At 39.0% G+C, this 13713-nt stretch overlaps 1 protein-coding gene across 50 annotated transcripts in view; it reads left to right on the plus strand.

Annotated features, from left to right (window-relative positions):
- The window catches only part of SOX6 (SRY-box transcription factor 6), a 671664-nt gene that overhangs the window by 628106 nt on the left and 29845 nt on the right, over positions 1–13713 (plus strand). For all 50 annotated transcript variants that reach the window (XM_081541518.1, XM_081541528.1, XM_081541535.1 and 47 more), the window contains one exon: positions 550–658. In XM_081541518.1, the coding sequence (XP_081397644.1) occupies positions 550–658 (109 nt within the window). The remainder of the gene's footprint in view (positions 1–549; positions 659–13713) is intronic.

Genomic DNA, 13713 nt, shown 5'->3' on the forward strand with positions numbered 1-13713 from the left:
TCTCACTTACCAGGAAGTTACAGTCCAAACTCCTAAACAAAATATAGTATCAGTGCCATCATCTAGTCTGCCTGCTTTGAAATATTTGTTTTTGAAATCTTCTTGCCTAAAATTCTGATTTGTATTTTTCCAGGAGTACCAATGCAAACTATGATCTCTAAATGGGAAAATTCCCCTCCACATTGAATAACAGCATATTCTAATGGAAACTGCTCTTTCAGATTTTGTGCTTTTGGCTTACACCTTTCAATTGCATTCCTTTTAGATTACTGGAACAAATCCAACAGAGAGAAGATGTGCAGTACAGCCCTGGCAGATTTCCTGCCACAGATGTCCTTTCCTTAGAGCTACTATGGTTTAGGTGCTGTCAGCACTGTTGGTGCCACAAACAGGCTTCAGTGGAATCTTCCTGAAAGATTTTCTGAGTTCCAGTTGGTCAGAAATGATATTTGTAAATTCAAGTTTCATCCATTAAGCAAGATAGAAATTGGAAGGAAAAAGTGGCTGCTTTGGAAGCTAGAATAAGTCTCTGGTTATTCTTTCCTCTAGGAAAGAACACGCTTTGAAAATTTGGGGCCCCAGTTAACAGGAAAGTCAAATGAAGATGGAAAGCTGGGCCCAGGTGTCATCGATCTTACCCGGCCAGAAGATGCAGAGGGTGAGTGGCTTTTCTGTAGCTCTTTTCTGCTGCTCTGTGTGTCTCTAGAGGTGCGCCCGAGTTAGATATAGGATCTTTATGGTCTTTCTTGGAAGTAACCAGATCAATTTTCTTGGCAAAACAGAAGAAATGTTAGTCTTCATTGTGTGTTACAGTTGAGGAATTTGAAATTCATCTAGATCCTGTTACTGAACACATAGCAAAAAGAACTTTCTACATTCCATTGAACAACAAAAATGCTGTGTTTCAACCACCTCAAGACATCCTTATTTATTTATTTTTTTAGGGACAAACTTACAAAGAAGGATTTTTTTTTTTTTTTAACCCCCATACAAGTGATTCCCAGGTGCAATCAAACCCTTTTGGAAACTAAATGATAGTACGAAGCAGATCTAATTGCTTGGGCAAGGCCCAGCCTGTGTCTGGGTACTGACCTTTACAAAGTCTTTTGAAAGTCTGGATGATAAAGACCAGCTTGACTCTCAATGTGTTTACCCCCAGCAGTATCAATGCCTGTCCGCTCCTCTTTCCTTTTTGTTTGTTTGTTTTAAATGCACAAGCAGCAAATCAGCAGAAATTGCTCCCCAGAGGCTGGGTACAATTTATGAGTTAGGTCAGCACTTCAGTAGTAATGTTGCCTGGTTATTTACTGTGTCATCACAGAGTAGGGACTGGTTTTCCCTTTAGCTGTGCCTTTGGCAGAATCCCTCCCACCAGGCAGGGAAGATTAATTTGTTCTCTTCAGAGTAACACAATACTTCACCCATCTCAGGTCCCAGCTAAAGTCCTTTAGATTGAGGGGAAGAACCTTACTGTTATCCCTTTTACTGGTATGATTTCTTCCAGGACCCTAATCCCTTGAAAATGTATAAAGACATTTCATAGCAGCATCTGAACTAGGCATGGCTTTTAGTGATGGTTGGAGCCATCCTAGGCAGTTCAGAAATCCCTGGCATGAGCACTAAGGGATGGGTAGTATCAGACACTAGGAAGCACTTCAGAGAGTTTTCAGAAGGCAGGTTCTTCATACCAGTAGGAGAGACTAATATTTAATGGAAGTCCTGGGGACAAGGTGTTAAACTCTGATTGGTTTGTGCGTGTGTGAGAGGGGAGCAGGGAAGGAAGGAAAGAGAAAGGAAGAGGAGGAGGAACAGGAGCAGAAAAGGAGGAATGAAGAGGACTCAAAAGCGGAAATCACTCAGTGTCTTTCATGAAAACTGTGTACTGAGAGCACAGTGACACTGACATTTTTATAGGCACTTAGAGATACAGGTTTTTTTGTCGTCCCCACCCCCCACTCCCCCGGTGAGGACTAAGGTTCTGTGGTTTAGGGAGACAGTTATTCAGGTGTGGCCCATCTCAATTTTGTTGGAAGATGGTACTGTAGAGTACCTAATTTTTGACCAGACACAATGAAATAATACTTTTCATCACTTTGGAGTATTCAGTCTGTTCTTTTTTTTTTTTTTTTGGTAGACTAAGAGAGAATTCTACCACCTTATCCTTGTTCTGAGTTTTCTTAATGTCATTCATCTTTCTTCACTTAGTGTCTTAACTGTGTTTTTGTTCAGTTGCTCAGTTGTGTCCAACTCTTTATGGCCCCATGGACTGCAGCATACCTGATGTCCCTTCTTAACTGTACAATAGGTATAAAGCCATTTGCCTCTCAGTAATGCTAATAATCTAATGATGATATCATATGCTTGGTAAGTTAAAAATCATACTCAGAGTTATTAACCATTATGAAAAGAAAAAATAAAAGGCTTAACTATAGAGAAACATATTGTATAGAAGCTTCTTTGGAACTTCCATTCATTTCAAACACAGATTGTTTGGATTCAAGCTAATATCCTAATTACTATGCTTTTTTTAAGCAAACATTTATTAAGCATTTATATTCCAGAGAATGTGCTAAGCTTTTAACCCATATTTTCTCATTTAAATCATATACAACTATGTAAAGAAGGTATTTTTTCCCATTTTACAGATGAGAAAATTAAGGCTGAGAATAGTTAAGTAACTTGCCACAGGTCATATAGGTAGTAAGGGCAGAGGTGAGAGTTGATCCTAGGCAGACTGACTCCAGAACCCAAGCCATTAAGTACTGTGCTATCCTGCACCCCTTGTGTATACAGATACATAAGTGGTGCCTTCATTTTTCTGAACAAACTCCTCATGACCTTCCTCAGTATGGCCCATTTCCTCTCCCCTAAATATAGCAAATCATGCCACGCCCCTGCTCTCGTGTTACTCTGTCATACACAGCAGTAATGCCTGATGAGTGTAATAGTAGAAGGCCTGTAGTGGCCCAGGAGCTTAAGGAGCGTGTGAAAACCTCCCTTCAGAAGCTTGCCCAGAGTTGCCATTGAGACCTCGTGTGCTTTTGGGGGACTGAGAGTTCATGAATGGAGTCAAGTTACCTGCTCTAATACCGAAAGAAGTGGAGTGCCTTTGTGAGGACTGCTGGGATGGGTAGCAGCCTTCTGCTGACTTCAGGATATTTCCTGGCATCTGTTCAAGTGTAAGCTGATTGCAAAGCCTGCTGGAGTTTCAGTTCATATTAAAGTCAGAGTAGATAACAGGTACACATAATACTTTCTCTACTTCGCTAGTAAGAAGGAACTGAAGTGAAAGAATATTAAAAAATGTATTCACTCTTTCATTTAATCTTGGTCTAAAAACAAATATTTCTTGAGTGCCTGTTCTGTGTGCCAGTCCCTGAACTAGACACTGGATAAATCAAAGGAAGCAAAACAAATATGTTCCTGACCTCTTAGAACTTAAAATATAGTGAAGGAAGATGGAAGATTAAAAAGGAAATGCATAGATAATAAGGCAGATATAATTATCACTGAGAAAAGTATTAAGAAGATCAAGACTTCTTTATTCCCCACGGAGGTTCAGAGTGGAAGTTAACTATGTAAGCTCCACTGGCAAGTGAGTTTTAAGTTCTGGCTCAGGATGTCATCCCTTCTTTGTCCACACATGATCTGGCTTTGAACAGTTGAGATATTTTTCCAGCTTTATGGAGATATAATTGACATATAACCTTGGTGCAAATTTAAGGTATAAAGTGTGATGATTTGAAAACACATATATATTGGGAAATGATTACCACAATAAGGTTAGTTAGCACCTCTATACCTCACAAATTACCTTTATTTGATGAGAAAATTAAAAAACTACTCTCTTAGCAATTTTCAAGTGTATAGGCAATATTTTTAACTATAGTCACCCTGCCATGTATCAGATCCCCAGAGCTTACTCACCTTATAACTGGAAGTTTATACTCTTTGACCAATATCTTCCCATATCCCCTTCCTCCTAGTCCCTGGAAATCACCATTCTACTCTCTGTTTTTATGAGTTTAGCCTCTTTAGAGTCCATGTATGTGGGAGATCATATAGCATTTGTCTTTCTTGTCTGACATCACTTAGCATGTGCCTTCAAGGTCATCCATCTTGTTGATAGTGGCAGGGTTTTCTTTTTTTATGGATGAATAATATTTTTATCACATTCAAAAATATATATGTATACAACAATCTCTTTATCCTTCATCTGCTCATGTATACTAAGGTTGTTTTCTATGTCTTGGCTATTGTGAATAATGCACAATGGCAGTTTTAAGGGGCTCTCCCCTTCCTCTGGGGCTTTGCTGGTGGCTCAGATGGTAAAGAATCTGCCTGCAATGCAGGAGACTCAGGTTCGATCCCTGGGTTGGGAAGATCCCCTGGAGAAGGAAGTGGCTACCCACTCCAGTATTCTTGCCTGGAGAATCCCAATGGACAGAGCAGAGGAGGCTGGTGGGCTACAGTCCATGGGATTGCAAAGAGTCAGACACAACTGAGCGACTAACACCCCTTCCTCTGCTTTCACCCCATTCTCCTGTGTGGCATCTGAAGTGACTAAAGTAAGCCTGGCTTCACAGGAAAATGTCTGCCAGTTGTGAAAATGCCAATATCACTTAGTAAGCAATTTGTAGACCTGCTTCATAGCTTTGAGCATAGAAGCAGCAGGGAAAGGTCACCAAAAGAGGCAGCTGTGCATGTGTATTAACCACTCATCAAAATCAAATGACAAAACCGTAAGCCAAGAAAACAGAAATTAAAAATATAAAAGGCAAATGTCTTCAAAATTTTATTTTTAAAGTCCAGCTGTTATTTGGCTTGAATATGACAAGACAGCATTTCTTGTTCACCATGATATTTATAAAACTACAAATTCATGGTGCTGGGGGCTTAGGAAACGTGTTTAAGGTCTTGTTATACTTTGGAGCATTTGATGGCTTTGTTTGTATTGAACTCACAAAATTTGTTAGCTCCTATGTAGGTCATGTAAGGAAGAAAGGACTCAATTAATTGAGTCTGTCACTATGCATTAAGAATGACAAACAGATGTTTAATTTTTTATGGACTTTTCATTTGGCATTTCCCCTCTCCTGGTTCTCCTGAAGCAAGAGTGAAGTTCTTATCCCAACCCTACTAATTTCAGGGTTGCAAAGTATAGTAGAAAGGGCTTTGGTCTGGTTATTGGGAAATTTAGACTAAAGTCCTTTGCTAAATAGAGGCAAATAAGTGACTAATGCCTCTGGGCTTAACTTTATCTTTTAAAGGAGGTATGTTGGATTCCATTCTCTCTAGCGGTGTTGCTGTAGGTGTTGCTTCAGTTGTGTCCTACTCTTTACAACTCCATGGACTGTAGCCCCCCAGGCTCCTCTGTCCATGGGATTCTCAGAGGCAAGAATACTGGAGTAATTGCCATGCCCTCCTCCAGGGGATCTTCCCAACCCAGGGATCGAACCCACATCTCTTATGTCTCCTGCATTGGCAGGGGGGTTCTCTACCACTAGCGCCACCTGGGAAGTCCTCCATTATTTCTAGGGTCCCCTCCAAATGCAAGATTGCTATTAGGGCCTTCATGAAACAGAACGTATTTCTTATAAGAAAAGTGATCTGTCCACAATAGCTATCATTTAGTTTTTCTCTTTTTTTTTCAGAGAAATAAAAGAGGAGACCAATACCTTTAGAAGTGTATTTGTGCCAATTGCTGAATCAAATCTTTGAGCCCCTTGATCTTTTCTTTCTATTAGTGAGAAGATCTCTCTAGTAGTATTTCCCAGTTACTTTCACAGGTGGACGCTCCCTTTCTCTTACCCTCTCTTCTCCTTCTCTTCCCCCAGCAACAATAGTGGTAGCTTGCCCTCTTTTTTTTTTTTAATGTATTCTTTCCATTCTGTTTCTTCTCTCTCACACACTTTTATTTTTTCTGTTTTTTTAAATAGCTTAGATAAGAAAACATTCTTCTAACAATTCTTTTAATTCTTGAATTTAATTACTGTGTCCCAGTTGCAGAGGGAGGCCACATCTCATTTTGACGTGGGGCATAGTGGAATATGAGCTCTAAAAGGGATGAGCTCTGAGAGTGATTATCATTAGGCAGGCTTTTGGACCCTGGATTGGAACTGTAATGATGTGCTGTCCTCCATGTATTAAAAACTTGCATTGATTTGAATGGAAATGGATATGTGCACCAAGAATAGCCCCTTTTAGAAAACTGTTGCTCTCAGATTTGCTTAGAAAGGTTTTATAGATTTGTACTGAATTTGTGAATTGGATCCCAGCCAAGATGGCCTTAACCCTGTGAAAGCTTCATTTTTTTGTGTGAACTTCTGATTGCTTCTAAGTTTTAAATCTCAAGATAGCTTTATTTTTGTCAACCTAAGCTCTCTGTTTATAGACAAATAACAGGGACTGCAACTTTTCCTTAAAAAAATGAACCACTTAATGTAAATGTCTTCTCTTAAAAGTCCTGCTTACCCTTTGATCCATACTTTGGGAAATCTCTGAAGCTTTTCTCATTTCCTTTCTCTTCCCTGGAACTTTACTCCTGGCAGAGAAAGAAGATTGACTTGATGATACAGGGCTCATCCAAGGCAGCAGAGGCAAACCAGAATATAATCTGGGGACAGATTTAAAGACTACATCTGCTTATATTTCGGAATGTAAGGGTCATTATTAGTTCAAGTCCACCAGATATAGTGCTTCACATCACAACACTTAGATTCTCAGAACTGGAATAAAGGAGAGACATGTAATCAGAGTGACAATTCCATCCAAGAAATCCCTTTCTATATCCCTAACAAGTAGTCATCTTACTTCTGTTCAAATGCCTCTAATGGTCTAGTGACAGAAAACCGACTACTTCTTGAGAAACTCATTCTAGTTCTAATTATTAATTCTTTGTTATTTGTCTTTGCTTTTTTACAACTTCTACTCATTGGTTCTAGTCTTACTTTTGGATTCCAACAAAATGAGGCTTACAGTTTCTCCACAAGACACTCCTTCAGGTGTTTCCTAAAGGGTTAGGAAACTCAACTTCCATTTGTTCCATTCTAAGTAAGTCACGTTCTTTTCCTGAATTTTCTCATCTGTAGTTGAAGAAGTTGGTCTAGGTAATTTCTAGTCTACAGTTCTTTAACTCTTTTTCCTACTACCATACAATTGAAATCATTCACCTTAAGTGAGCCAGAATATAACAAGTGTAAAATAAGGACCACGTCATCTTTAATATAAGTGAAATTATCATTGAAATATACCAGAGATGCAATGTCTTTGTCCAAGAAGGTATCTAAGTACTAGACTGTATACCAGGAATAAAAGATGGGGAACTATACATATTAAAATTTAAAAAAAAGAACCTTGCTGTGAACTTCCTCGTCTGGCCTTCCATGGGTTTCCAGGCATCTTAGAGAAACAAATAGGCAAAGAAGTCTATATGGAGCAAGCAGGCTGAGGTCTGAGGCCAGGATGTGTGGCCAGGGAGACCTAGGACATGGTGAAGACTAAGTAACAGCCACAAAGGCTGGGAGATAAGCAGAGTTCAAAAAGCCCTCGGCTCTGGACTAAGTCTGTGGTATGAGTATCACAAAAATGTATTTTACTGTGGATATAAACAGTTTTAGAGGATCCTGTGCACCAGTTTATATCAGCACTATATATAAAGTGCAGCTCTCTTAAACAAGCAAATAAACTTCTCTTAAAGAAATATATTTGCTGTGTCTTAAAAGCTCCCAAATAACTTTTAATGTTGGTAGAAAACAATTTCCATTGAACTCTCGAAGTGATGGATCATCTTGATGGGACGAGAGAGGGAAATGTCAAGATTCTTGTATAACTCCATCACCTAATACTCCATAAAGAGAACTCAACCTACTTCTCAGAGTTGCTTAAGCTGGAAAGCCCAACCAAAGACGTGGCATCCCCTTAGTGAGGATCTTAGCCCGAAGAGCCGATTATTTTTCTTTGGGCTGCCTTCTTTAAAGAGGCGTCATTCACACACACACACACACACACACACACACACACACACACACACAGAGTTATCTAGTTTTCTAACTGAATATCCTCAGTTCTGAGGAAGAAATGCTTGTCTATGCCATTACTGAATCACACAGAAGTACCCTGCCTCCCCTATCTTGCTATAGCAACTGGGTGGCAAAAGATTTAATGCTATCTACCATGAAAATTAGACCCAGGACAAGAGCAGCAACATATGTTCCCAATGGGATTGGGAAAGTGAGTCTATGCTTCCTCAGCAGTATGTACATCTGCTTCACATAAACCAGCATATTAGAGTAAATGCTGGCTGATAGAGGTCTGTCTGCCATATCTGGACTGTGTAGTGACTGACTGTTGAAGTGTTCCCTGTTCCAGAGTCCTCTTCTCTTGGCAGCAAGAGCCACTTGATTTCCCATCTGCTGGCTACAGAATTCAGCCCAACCTTAGCCTGGTGGACCTTGGGCTTCCTTGGCCTCCCCTGGTGTTTCAGACGGTAAAGAGTCTGCCTGCAATGCGGGAGACCAGGGTTTGATCCCTGGGCTGGGAAGATCCCCTGGAGAAGAAAATGTCAACCCACTCCAGTGTTCTTGCCTGGCAAATCCCACTGGATGGAGGAGCCTGACAGACTGTAGTCCATGACTTCACAAAGAGTCAGAAACAACTGAGTGTCTTCACTTTAGGCTGCTGGAATTTGAAGAGCCTCAGGGCAATTGGTGTGCTCTTTAAGTTATCTCTGCTTAAGGTCAGGATTTAATTTGAGACCAAAGTTTTTCTTTTTTTTTTTTGATTGATCCTTTCCTTTTCAATTTCTGATAATTGTGCTTATCCCCCAAATCCAATAAGCACCCAGTTCTCTGGTTTTCTGTTACTGACTTCCTATCTTTTTTTTCTTTAAGAAATTCTTATCTTTGAATATTTCCTTGTTTTAGATTCATTGTCTCATTTTACTCTACTTGCCTATCACTATTTGTTTACATTACTATCTCTCATTTCATAATCTTTAGAAGTGATACTCTGTAGACGTCTCAGGTGGCACAGTGGTAAAGAATCTGCCTGCCATTGCAGGAGATGCAAGAGACGTGGGTTTGATTCCTGGATCAGGAAGATCTCCTGGAATAGGAAATGGCAACTTACTCCAGTGTTCTTGCCTGGAAAATTCCATGGATAGAGGAGCCTGGCAGGCTACAGTACATGGGGTTGCAAAGAGCTGGACACAACACAACTCTGTAGACTAAGCCACCAATTATACTACCTCAGTCTTTCCAAACAGGATCTATCCCTACTGAGAGTCCCCCAATCTTTAGTTTTACCTACATGTTCAAATTATAATTTACTGATTATCTCTTATGTGCACAGCACTGTTAAGGACATGGATTTTTTAAAATACTATACTGTATTCTTCAAGAGCTAATAATGTAGCTAGGGTGATTATATTAGCATACACAGAAAGCAGAACAACCTAAAGTGCTATGTGTTTAAATGTATCATTAGAGAAACAGAAAAGAGTGCTATTTAGAAGAGGAAGCTACAGTGCTTTGTTGATAGCAGTTATTCTGGAAGACTTGATAGAAATAGAGCTGGAGATAAGCCTAGGTTTGGATAAACAAAAAGAAAGAGAAGAATTTTCAGTTGAGGGAATGAATAACCCAAACAGACTCAGAAATGGTAAAGCACACGGACATTCATAAGGAAGTTTCAGAAAGGAAGAGTCAATTCTCATCTCTGTGTTCTCCACCAAGCCCAGTACAGAACTTTCCATGTGTTTGTATTCAGTGAATATTTGTTGAATTGAATATGTTATAAAAATAGTTGGGTTCCATAGAACCAGGGCCTTGAGTTTCATAGAACTAAAGCTGAGGAATTTGGGCTTTGCCACCAACTAAACAGGCATTAACCTTTAGTTGTTCAAGATTGGCTTCGATTATGTATAGAGGTTGAAAATAATGGAATAGCAGAAGTTAGGTTGATTTGGTGATCCATTAGTCTCTTTATCTTTATTCCTCTGTTCTCGTCATTTCAGAGGGGATATTCAATGGTTATCTTTTCACATTACATCATGAGAGAGCTAAGGAGGTGTTAGGAGGGTTTTTATTCAAGTCATATTAAAAATACCTATTTTCCTTCTGGGTATAATACTCATTTACATATGATTTCACTTTGTCTGCTGTGACTGTTCAGTGCTTTACAAATCAGTCTTATACTTTTGCCTCTCACTAGAGGAGAGTGATTTTTTTTTTAGTTGTTTTTGTTCAGTGGATACTTACCCTTAGACATGATGTCCCAAATTAGGTCATGGTACCACAAGGAAGAGATTGTGTAAGAACTCATCAATATTTGTGCTATACTATAGATTGTTACATTTAGGAATAGGCTGTAAAAAGTAATTCTGAACTAAAAATATCCCAAGTCTCAGCCCTGGAGAAAGGAATTTCATAAGCAATATATTCAACTATTTAAAATTTTTACTAAAAATAAAAATTACAGCTTACTGGTATATGTATATTTACTTTCATAGGAGAGAAATCACTTCATATTTCTTCAATATAAGCTCACTTTTCACTCAGCAGGTTGATCCTGCATGAGGACAAGATGAAAAAGGATAACAGCTGCTACTCCACGCTGCAGAATCACAGAACAGCTAATAGAGGAGAAAGGGAAAACAATTGTCCACTGTCCCTGAAGCTCCGCTGCCCTTTACTTGTTACACAGGCAGTAGTCTTAATCCTTTGTTATTACAGCGAGTCCATTATAAAAGGCTATAAATTCACAAGATAATGGTTTCTCCTTCTCCCCCTTTTTTTCTCCTGGCTTGAACTGAGCAGCGTAGTTTGGCTACAGGTCCCACAAGTGGGAACTGGGGAGATGTGAGGGTTTCTTTTTGATTGTGTCTTATGCATATTCAATGTATTTTAGTTCCATATCACAGGACACTCTTGAAATAAATTTTTAGCTCTGGGGCAGAAAAGAGGCTCCACTAAGTAGTAGATTGCACTCTCCAGCTAAGGCTTCATTTTACAACTACCCTGAAGGGCAGAACTGCGCAGTATAGGCAATATCACCCAGGTATGAGGAAGGACAAGAGAGGGAACAACTGTGAGTTAAGCACCTGCTGTGTTCTTGGTACTAGAATAGACATTCTACTACTTCTCTTGCCATTATTACTACTGCTGTTTCTAAGGGCATTTACTGTTTAATGAGTACGTTCCAGTCACTGCTAAGAAATGTACATTCCTACTTAAGGCTCACAAAGACCCAGAAAAGTAGAAGTTATTAGCTCTCTTTTATAAGGAGATGAAACTGTTGCTTAGAGGTGGGAAATAATTTACCCAAGGTTACTTATTTAAGAAGGATCAAATTAAAATTCAAACCCAGATCTGTCTAGCTATATAGTATTTGAGCTATACTGACTCTCATTTTTCTCTGAGATGAGCTGATTCAGTTGGTTGCCTTTGTTGAAGTAGTTTTTTTTCTGTTGGTTTTTATTAAAAATCAGAAAAATATAATGAGAAATAGAAACTTGTGAAAGTATTTTTTTTAGTCTTTCAAACCACACAGATATTAAGTACATTTCAGATACTTTCACCAGATCTCAGGACAAAGAATTTTTGATAGACTACAAAATTGAGTTGGCTACCCAAAATCCTTGAGCCATCTCCTTCTAATACTATTTCCATATCCCCAACCTTAAAAAAAAAATTGGTTTCTACTGTACCTATGATCTACATCTCTCTTTCTAGTAAAAGGCAGATTTCCTGGGACAAACAAAATGAAAAGGAGACACCAATCAAATTAGTTTTGTTGAATTTTTAAGCTAAGTCTAGATGCTGTTGAAACAATTCAGCTGACCGTTTTAGAAATTTATTTTGATGGCAAGTGTGAACCTTTGGGAGTAGATACATTTCAGGTCGCTGTTATTTTGCCATTTACTAACTGTGAGACTTGGGAAGTTTAACTTCTCTAACCTCAGATGTGGATTAGATGATCTTTACTATCCATCTCATGTTAAAAATTTCTAATTCTATGAACATGTTTTATCCATTTCATGTTGACTCTGTCTAGGGAAGGTCCTGTCATGTGCCTGTTTGAATGTATGCTTCAGTTGTATTTACACAAACCCCATAGCATTAGAATAGCTTTCAGATTTATTATTTCAAAAAAGCTCAGGTTTGCCTTATCATCCTTTCAGGATTTCCCTGAAAGTGGGAGGCTGGGATTTCAGAATTGTACAGTGTGGAAAGTCAATAAAAGAAGATTAGAACCAATGATCTCTGAGTTCCAAACAACTGTGGGTTCATTTTCCCATTAAACCCATTTTTTTTATTTTATAGAGGGTTCAAGTAAGGCAAAGTACTTAAGAGAATATAAGAAATAAAATGGGGTTTATACAAAATCTGATTTCAGAGCTTCTTGGATTCTAATACAATGTGTAAACATCTGAATCTCACTCCAAAATTGTCACTGTTGAAGATGTCTGATGCTCTCTGTTATGACAATTGAGTACTTACCTTATGTCAGCTCTTGTCCCAGACCCTGAGGAAGCAGTTATGAGCAAGACACTCTGCAGTTCCTGCCCTTTTGAGGCGAACAGTCTAGTGAAGAAGGTGGGCCCATGCAACTGACAAGTTGGATGAAACATAATAAATGTAAGATAGGCACAAGGTACTCTGGGAGCCTAAAATACTTAGCCCAACATAACGAACCAGATAAGACTGTCTGGGGAAGATGATCCCTGACATGAGTCAAAGAATGAGTTGATTGCAACACAGACAGGAAATTCCAGGAAAAGGGAAAGCACGGGTTCCTAGTATAAAACAAGGTGGTATATAGAGAACTAGAAGTGGTTCAGTATTATAAAGCAAAAAAAAAATTCAAGTAGCCAGAGATGGGACTGGAGCCATAGTGACATGGCATGACATGAGCCAGGTCATGGAGAGCTTTGTGTACCATACCAAGGAGTTTGGACTTCATCTTTTGGGCATTAGGGAGCCATTGAAAACTTTAATATAGGAGTGCCCTGGTCAGAACTGCACTTGTGATGGATCACCCTGGCTGAAATTAGGAAGAAGTATTTAAGTGGGGTCTGGTAACTCAAAACTGGAAATAAAAATATCCACTGAAGACTAGTATTTCAAATAATCCACTAGAAACAGTGAGGGCAAGGCAATCGATGAAGTGATAAGGATGGACATGAGCAGATGGGTTTAATAGTATCTTTGTTAACTAACTCTGAGATTTGCTTCATCTTGGTTTGCGCTTCTTAATTTCATGTAGAGACTACGGTAATATATTGAGCTGGATGAAGCCAGAAACTGCTGAGCAATATGAGTTATTAAGTAAAGCCTTTTACCTGCCTCTGTGTCCTCCAAGGAAATCTGCTTTAATCTGAGCCTGGTTCTCCTGAAAACTTAGGAAGCCAGAACCTTTTATTGTCTTACTTCCTTCACAGTGATCTCTGGTTCAGACTTAAAGAATGCCATTTTGCCTGGGCTCAACAGCTTGTAAGCCTTCCTCCTGTGCATACAAATAGCAAATAGATAATAAGTAGAATATTTGAAGGTTCTCTGTTACCTTCAGGTCATTAAAATAAAGAATCACATAAGTTATCTCAGTTGCCCTTGGATCCTGTAGTTGAAATAAGATAAAGGGCTCCGTTGAGCTGTCTGTGTAAAGCAAATATAACTTGAGAATTAAAAGGAAAAAGTAAACATGGGCACCGAA

This window comes from Giraffa tippelskirchi, chromosome 11 (genome assembly GCF_054371585.1).
Source record: "Giraffa tippelskirchi isolate mGirTip1 chromosome 11, T2T-mGirTip1v1.2.pri, whole genome shotgun sequence".
NCBI lineage: Eukaryota > Metazoa > Chordata > Mammalia > Artiodactyla > Giraffidae > Giraffa > Giraffa tippelskirchi.